General features: G+C 36.5%; 1 protein-coding gene across 2 annotated transcripts in view; it reads left to right on the forward strand.

The window, feature by feature from the left end:
- Positions 1-9,379, forward strand: part of Smp_079370.1 (hypothetical protein) — a gene marked incomplete at both ends in the record, with an annotated part of 29,563 nt that overhangs the window by 4,962 nt on the left and 15,222 nt on the right. The window contains 2 exons of one of the 2 annotated variants that reach the window (XM_018793232.1): positions 3,790-3,868; positions 5,192-5,237. In XM_018793232.1, coding sequence (XP_018647765.1) covers positions 3,790-3,868; positions 5,192-5,237 — 125 coding nt within the window. Of the gene's footprint in view, positions 1-3,789; positions 3,869-5,157; positions 5,238-9,379 lie in introns of both variants that reach the window. The other variant, XM_018793230.1, reaches the window with a different exon arrangement.

Below are 9,379 nucleotides of genomic sequence, written 5' to 3' on the forward strand. Positions count from 1 at the left end.
CTGCCCAGGTGCCCAGACTGAAGCAGGTGGTTTTCTTAGGGGGCCACACCCGGAGCTTTTGACCTAAAGGTCTAGTCCACAAGGCAGTGGAGCATCGTGAGGAGATGCAGTCCCATGGTAGCCGGTGACCAACAGTTGGTTCATACGCCATTCGTTCTTTCAGGATACTGGAGCCCATGTGCACCATTGGTTTGGAATCAGGGTTTTCCAACTCCCCTAGGTGAACTTTCCGTGTCCACCAACCCGGTTAAAGCGCCGGACATTCGCTTTTCGTCCTCTCACTTTTGTGAACAACACCCCCGCCACGAGAAGGCAGTGAGTAGGACTTCCCTGGCAGAGGCTATATATTCGCGTGGTCATATGAGAGCATTTCGAGAGTGAGAGTTGACTCTCCCCACTCTCGGCCGTACCAGGGCATTTGGGGGTCCTCACACAAATCAAATTAGATTTGTGTGGCGCATATGTATCTGGTGTCCCCTTGTACCAATATTTATGTGTTCAAATAAAATAAAAATCACGTCCAAATGGTTATTCGGTTTGCCGTGAAAATATGAATCATTTTATGTATGTCCAAAGTGTTCCACGTAAAGATGTGTGCATAAATCATTGTCATCATAATTCAGTGAGAAAAATGAGTCGTTTATTTTTGTCTAGGGTCAAATAAACTGTTTTGCATATCATTAAGCTAAGAGTACATTTGAGTGGATCTTGTCAAAAAATATTATTTGAGTTCTGCATATCTAGCCGAACAAAGATTTTTGCGGTGGCTAAATAGTATTTTTCTAATGAGACAAAACTGTATTGCTAATGTTTCCAATGGTTTTTAAAGTCATTTGCTTTTTACGCAATTCAGATTCATTTCCAGTTCAGACAGTGGCTTTTGAAACTAATATCAGACGTTAAATCTTATCACATTGGTGTGTCTAAGGGAAGCGGTATCAATATACATGACGTAAGGTAACCTCATTCATGTTTCTGTTCTAGACTGTGAGCCACATGTTCTGTGAGAGTGAAGAATATTGTGTCTGCCTAGACTTTGATACGTAGTAGACAGTTCGAATCCGTGATTAAATATTCGAAAGACATAGTATGACTTATATAGCTTGTTTATCAGATAGTTGATTTAATACGAAATAATCTATTGTGTAGCACTGGACAGTTCTGAAATTTTTGTATTGAAAGCTGAAGATGTCATTTGGAGACCATAGATAACTCTGAACTAATATTCTCATGTGATAGACAGGAATCATCAACATAGGGCCTGGCACAGATTTGCTTGGACCAATTTACCACGGTATGTTAGCGCGGCGAAATAAAATTGATAATATAAACAGCAAGGGAGGTTGAAATAATGAGGTAGCAACGAAAATTAGAAAGACTAAGCATTAAGGTTATTGTTTAAAAAGACAGAATGGAAAATTATGTGACAAGAGATTCTAGGATTCAGTACCAAAAGTAAGATGTGGAATAAATGCATCTGGGTCATTGTGAACGATTTAACTCCATATTATCCAAAGCCTCCAGCCACTAATCGTGGTTATCTTGTAAACCCTAACCTACATTCCTCAAACCAATAGTCAGTGACTTCATGAACTGACCACGTTTTGATTTGGCCGACCCAGCTTTCTTCTAATCTACCCTTGCATTAGCAAGCATCACTCATCGAGGTAAGTAGCAAATGGGTATACGTAATGCATATCTTAACATCTCAATCGGTAAAGATCCACTACCTTTCTAAATCCATGCTGAGATTTCGTCAGACATCAATCAATGAGGGTCGATAAGACTCCCAAGATAACTATTGTGATCAACGCAGTTAAATTCTTCACTGCCTATAGCTTGTCCATGTGTTCACGCAGACCGGTCCTGAAGTAATATTTTACATTTACAGTGCAAGAAACACATCCCGAACATGCTTGAATTGTTGCTCAAGGCAATCAAGTGACAGCTCTTTTATCAGCGTCTTCACTAAATGCAACTACGTCACAGCCGTATTCTAATTTAATTAATGTAACTCCTGATAAGAAATAAAGCCCTGAAAAGTTTGTTAAAGGTGTTATTGCCAATAGAATATCTATCAAAAAGTTATATAAAAATGGGGATATTAGGAAACCCTGGCAAAAACCGTCTTTATAAGTTCTGACTCAATCAATAGTTTCTGAGTAGACAGCCCTCCTAAGGATTTTGGGTTTCTGTAGTAGACCTTTCAATGATAACCATTGCCACAGGACCTCTCTATCTACATAGTCGCATGCCACCTCAAGCTCTAGAAACTCCTTTCAGAGTCCAGTTTCAGTGAGTATGCTTATGTCTTAACACCTGATGAAAAGTGAATATTTGGTTTGCACATTCACATTCAGGTCCAAGACTAGCTTAGTTTGCCATGGTTCGCCCTTTACGGGCCTTAGGTAATGGTTGAAGGATTATTAAGCCTAATATTTCAGACACTATACTAGTCAAACTGATTCCTCTGCGGCCATCACAAGAGGGTTTTCGTCCTTCCTTTTAACAATCAGCGTTCAAGACTAATCAATTGGGACCACGTCCAATCTACAGACTCTAACTAATATTTCAGTCAAATTGACCGATAAAACCAGAGTATCCTTCTGAGTATCTCTGGGGTTAACTCTTTAGAGCTTTCAGGTCTCCCTCGTTTTAGATTACCTGTAGCCCTTCCAACATCATCAAGAGTTGAAGAACTTGTGTCGATTTGCTATTCAAGTTGATTGGGCATAGAGAGTAACTAAAGAGTAGCTAGAGGCCAGTTGTTCTATTTCCTAGTGTTCTGCCCTTTTACCTAATCTATATTAATAGTGAATAATAGTTCCATCCTTTTCTAAGATAGTCTCACTAACACCTGTCTTTTTAATACCCGCTTTGTTATTAAGTCTGAACAGTTGTCTACTATTAAGTCTGCCTTTCCCGTCTTTTTTACCTTTGTCGCTTACCACTGCTCATGATCGCAGCATGAACTTTTCATTTATTTATATTTGAGCTGTCGCTCTTCATCGTTCTCTGAACCTGTTGGGCTGAGTTTTTAAGCCTCTGCCAGTTTAGTGAATGCCACCTAAATTCACTGGTCTTTCCTAGGTTACCGTTAGATGCCACTGCTTTATTTACAGCTGCCTGGATATCCTTCCCAGCTTCTTCAAGCCGGATCATTCCTTTACTATTGACTAGGTGTTTAGTTAATACTTCCCTGAATGTATCCTTGACCTTTTCGTCTTCGAAATAATATCTAGCGGGTCTTCTTGCTGTAGCATTCCTACGCCCAGTAAAACACCTGAGAGGTCTTGCTATCACTAGGGCGTGGTCAGAGTCCATGCGTACGCTTCAACGTGAGCGGCAGTCTTCTATCGATCCTTCAACGATGGCTGATGGGAGTATAATATATTTGTGTCTATTATTATGCTGAGGTTTAAAGTTGCTAATTTAGACAATGTCTTTAAGCACTCAGCTTTCAACCATTGTCTCATGTTAGAGTACCTCACCAACCATTCGGTTTGTGAAATCGAGTATCACTGGCTCTCATGCACGTGATGCGTTTCTCAAAGCCAAGTTTATAGACGTACTTGGCAAGTAATGTTAGTTGCCATGATAACCGATTATGTAAATCTGAATAATAGTTAATCTACTAATTTATGTGACAAAGTCCGTATGAACAATAAACAGATAATTATTGATTGCTTGAGAGTAATGATAAGTTCACACTTTTATCACGAACCTACCCTTTTACAGTTATTTCAAGTAGTGCTGAAATTTATTTGCTTTTTTCTCAAATCATGTCAGGGTTTCTATGCATCCAAGACGGCGTCTGTCTAGTCATCCTGTAGCAACAGATCAGTGCACTTCTCTCAATAGTATTATTGTAAGTCCTTTGTAAATATAGAATAAATACTTATTAATTAGTAGTAGTTAAATGATTTCTAGTTGTTTCTGCACTATAAGCCATATAAATATGATCTTTTTTCATTTACCAGAGGAATAAAATGTTCACAGTAGCTTCGGTATGCTTTTCGTAGTCTTTTTCATATTTCATAAGTACAGTTGTCTTCTTAGTTTTCTACTTTATAGATGCTGAACATCACTTAGTAGGAGATGTGTTGATAGGGCATCATTTAATTAGTTTCCTTATGTCTTTTGTTATTACTGTTGAAAGAGAACTTTATGTATCCGGATGTGAATATTTATATTCCACTTAAGCAAGTCATTGATTTCAAGTCGATTCAAGTTTGTTTATGGCACTGGAAAACTTTATGAATAAAATATCTCTCATATATTCTCTATCAAATATATAGCAACGAAATGTGATATTGTTGTTTGGTATAATCCGATCCTTTACAAATTGGATGGATAATGTAGAGTAAAAAGCACCTGGTATGATCTTTGGATTCTCAACTTCATCGTTCTGAGGCCTTTTAGGAGACCAGCACGTTAGCTTTAGTTTCCTGGAGTACTAATTTCACCTATTATATAAATCTGAGGTTACGAAACGTTATTAAATACTTTCATATACCTAAACATTTATATATTTACCAATTTTCGTCAAGTAATCTTGAGTATTTTGTAAAAGCTGAAAATTTTGTTCCTTCGATAACTAAATATCACTTCTAATCAGTAGATGAATGTCTGTTTATTTTAGTTTTGAAACTTATCATCCTACTGTAATCAATGTCTAATTTTATTAATGATTATTTGTTGCATCACAGGAGATTTTTAGATTTCAGCAACGGTCGACTGTTATATTCTTAAGTTTCTTTCCTTAAACAAATTGAAGTATAGTACACCATTTTCCTTTTTTTTCAGCAGTTCGAATGGTTAAAATACTTCAAATCATAGTACGTCTTTAGCTCAAAAATAAATTTTCTCATCGTATTTACTCAGAGGCAGATTTGAAGCACTTTGTTGGATTTTACGATATGATTATTCATTTTCTTTCGATTCTTTGTTGAGTAAACAAAAGCTAATATTGGATAATGTCCATATAGTCAAAGCAACAAGAAAATGTGAAATGTGTCAAAATATCATTGACGTATAAATTCATTGTCTTCCCAGCTCATAAAGTGTAGTATTCATTTCCATACTTCTATACTATTCCGTAAATTGTGTTAGTGACAACCTTTCTTTTTGTTTCTTTGATACTTTCAAAATTGATAGGTCAATGTCAATCCCCAATCTTATCCATACTCAGGTCATACACGCTGTTTACGGGAATGTAATATTTGTCACTGGAGAGGGTAAGTAAGATGTTTATGTTATATGATAGTTGATTCTTAACATATTGATTAGTTTTTAAAAAGAAATACCTAATTGTACAGACAATTGTGCTCAAATGGTCTCTTTCCATTCAATTTTATAGCCACAACTTTAAGTCAGTTTATACTTAGCCAATCCACTTATGTATTCAGGTTCCTCAAGAACTATCTTTTCACAATAAAGATTGACATAACCTCTCTACTTAACGTTGTTATAACTAATGTATCTATTTAAAGTCAGAAGGCATTACAAAGGAGATCGAGGTAATAAAAACAACATATAACAACATGTTTGTTCAACGATTTCGATACTATCTTCTTTGTTTGTATTTGTACTAGGTTCACCCAAACATTAATTTTGTGTGTAGAATTGCTACATCTAACTTCTTACGTCTTAGTATGATACAAAGTGCATTCCTGAAAAGATCACACATAAACAAGTTTCATGTAACGGCCATTACATGATATATAATAATTTTTATGCAGATTATCGTAAACAACCTTGATTCCTTGCTAAACTAAAGAAACTTTAAGTCACAGGAAAATTTGAAACGGTGGCTTCCTAAAATTAGTTTTCATCATAAGCAGGAGTTAGTCAGGATCTTCTTCAACATAATGAAAACACTACGCTGAAAGAATAAGCTAAGTAAAAATTTTAGTTTCAGTTCAAACAATTACTCTCTAAAGCAATATGTCGTGTGGTAACGTGTAAAGTTTCTAAATTTCCAATCATCAGTATTTAAAGTGTGTAAGTGTTTCAGTCTCGAATATATTTACTTCAATAAGTCTCAAAGTCGTTAGTATGAAATAATAAGTCACTGCGTGTGGTTATTAACTGAGGATCCAAGCCATGTACTGAGCTGTTTGTATCTAGTTTTCACAATATTAGACATTAATAACACCGTTCATGATATATCCCAGCGGTACAGATGGACCCACTCAATATCTCACTTTGAATCTCGGACATCTTACTATTTTTACGCATCACTTCTGTTTTTGAACTATGTACTGTCATTTCAATCTTATTATTGGTTTTTCGTAATTGTGTGGAAGCTTAAATGATATTTACTACGTTTGGATAAGTAGTAAGCAGAAGTAAGGTTTCGAAACAGTCTTACCTAAATTATTGTTTATATTTTTGTTGTATAATTATTTAATACTTCAACTATCATATCTTTGTATTCCCCTACTTGTAAGATTTCGCTTGACTGATTAACTACTGTTTTGTGTTTTAGCTTTCCCAAGGTATTGCTAATTTATTACCGACCTATCACTCAGTTCTCTTCTACTTATGTTGCAGTTATGCTCATTTTGTAATTCCTTTATTCTGTTGACATAGAGTCAGAATTTAGCTGTTTTTGTACAGGTGATTAATTAATTCGAGCCTACCTACTTGCTGAGTTTATATTTATTTAAATACATAAACATTGGTACAAGGAGGCACCAAGTAGATATGCACCACATAAATCGTTGGATTTGTGTGAGGGCTGAGATACTGCCCGGGCGCAGTAGTTTTCTTAGTGGGCTACAACCTGAGCCTTTGACCTAAAGGTTTAATCCACAAGGTAGTGGAACAACTTAAGGAGATGCAGTCCCATGGTAGCCGGTGACCAACAATGAGTTCATACGCTATTTGTTTCCTTAGGCTCCTGGAGCCCATATGCACTAGTGGTATGGAATCAGGGTTTTCAAACCCCCTAGGTGGACTTTTCGTCTCCAACGACCAGGTTAAAGCGCCAGACATGTGCTTTTTGTCCTCTCAATTTCGTAAACAACAGTAGTGCCGAGGAAAGGCAGTGAGTGGGACTTCCCTGTCAGTGGCTATATGCACGTGGGCATGTGAGAGCATTTCGAGAGGGAAAGCTGACTCTCCCCACTCTCGGCCGTACCAGGGCATTCGGGGGCACTTGCTGAGTTGTCCTCTTTTGTCGGGCGAGTTAGCGTGGTAAGTTGTATTCTGGACTAATAGTCATTTTGTGTTATTCTTGGTTGTTATCTCACATTTATCGTGTGATTTGTCAGCCGAAGGTCATCGGTACTGGATAGACAATCTAGGCAAGCTAATCAGTACACGGTTTAGATCAAAACAACTGTTTTCCTGTTTTACGGTTCGATCTCACAGGGCCAGATAACTAGACAAGAGAATCTGATTATTTTTATCGACACATCCGTGTGATACGTAACACGTTTTTCCATCAGATGGTCATTTAATCACTAAAATAGTTATGTTTTCGTATGTAGTCATTAGGTTAATAGCTGTCTTTGGATACAATGCATACTTGATATCTAAATTGTTATATCTTGTGACCGCCTGGATGCCCTGTTAATGTATAACGTGATAATACCGCCAATTAGAGGGTAGCGATTTATCGATCGAACCATTGACACACGAAACCCGTACGGGCAGTCTAGAGTACTTGTCGGTCTTGCTTTCTGCCTAACCCAGCCAGTTATGTCCAGAACACCAATCTGAGCCTCTGCGGTATGAATCATTATATTTCAAACATACTGAGTTTAAATACCAATCAAACTGACCACATCGTACCATAAAATAGAAAATAACATTTGTACAAGATTTAGCTAAATGTGGTTGTGAATGTGGGAGGTAGTTATCAATAGACTAGGGATAACTCAAGAATGATAAGTCGTATAGTAATAGTTCATAGATCAAAACAAAGCTTATAATAAGAGGGCCGCGAAAATGAATAGTTTAGTTAGTTAACAATTATACAATAAAAATATATATGCATAATATTAGTTCATAAATAAATCCGGAAGTTACCATTCATTATCCTTATCGGGGCACAACAAATATCTATTTCATAGGTGACAGCTAAAAATATCTTAAAGTGGAGGATATCAGACTACTCCAAAAGAATATTCTTTTCATCAACGTTATTACCTCAACTCGGCTGCTAATGCAGTCCTTAGTATATCGATCCTTTTATCCAATAAAGCTCAAAAGCATTATCTTGCATATTCAGTATAGATAGATGGTGGTAGACAGTGAAATTCAGGACGCGCGTTTCGTTCTATTTGAAACTCGTCAACTGGATTTACCTACATTCAAGTCTTGATGTTCACTCTGAGACTTACTGGTAATATCAAGGCAACCTTCACAAGATACACATATGCCAGAAAAGACTGACCAATTGTAGTCCTAAACATCAATGGGAATATCCAAACAACCAATATGTATGAACTAAAATTATCCTCCATGGTTTGAAAAAAACAATGGATCCATAAGAAGTTCGATCATTGATGACCTTTTGAACGTCGGTCCTTCGACTAAAACACCTTGTTCAAACTCATCTGTATGGTAAATAAAAACCTACTGAAAACAGTCACTCTGTCAGTCATAGGTAACGCGGAACTTGGCCTTCTTTTCCTTACATCGCTGAAGCATTCACCTTACATTTAAAGAATCCTGAACTGCATATGCATCGAAACTTATTTAACATATAAATAAATAATATATTTGTAATATCCCAATGAGTAGAAAAATTAGATTTTCTGACGTTTCGTGACTCAGTGTAAGCCACTTCTTCAGAGAATAAATAACCAAATTAACATTAATCCAAGTTTAAATAGTACAACGGAACAATCCAAAAATAATTAGGTGATCAATCAAAAACAGGTCTGAATAAATCAATGTCACGTCATTTCACTGCGGTCAAGGTGATTATTCATAAGTGACATGTATGTAATTTTTGTTTGTATGATGAAAAATGTGAGACCTTTATAGTGACAAAGGATAGAGTTAATTTGTAATGTAATGGTGTGAAATTGTAAATAATAATATTAGACTGGTTGACTAGGATAGATAGTCCAAGTAGGATGTATGGTAAGACCTTCCTTTCTATTGAGGGCAGTGGGATTAAGCATTATATGGAAAGCTTCAGCTACTCTTCTTTCTTTGTGATTGGAAAAACCTTTCTGTAGTATTTTGATGTTTTTGAAATCAATTTGATGATTATTGAAAATGGCATGAACCGCTAATGCCGATTTAATTTGAAATCTATCTAGTTCTACAGGATTATTAGGAGGTTTCTTTGTGTACCTAATATGTTCTTTGGCGCGAGTCATGATTTCGCGAGACGACTCTCCAATATAGAAGGCATCAC

The sequence above is a fragment of the Schistosoma mansoni genome, chromosome 1 (genome assembly GCF_000237925.1).
Source record: "Schistosoma mansoni strain Puerto Rico chromosome 1, complete genome".
In the NCBI taxonomy this organism is placed as follows: domain Eukaryota; kingdom Metazoa; phylum Platyhelminthes; class Trematoda; order Strigeidida; family Schistosomatidae; genus Schistosoma; species Schistosoma mansoni.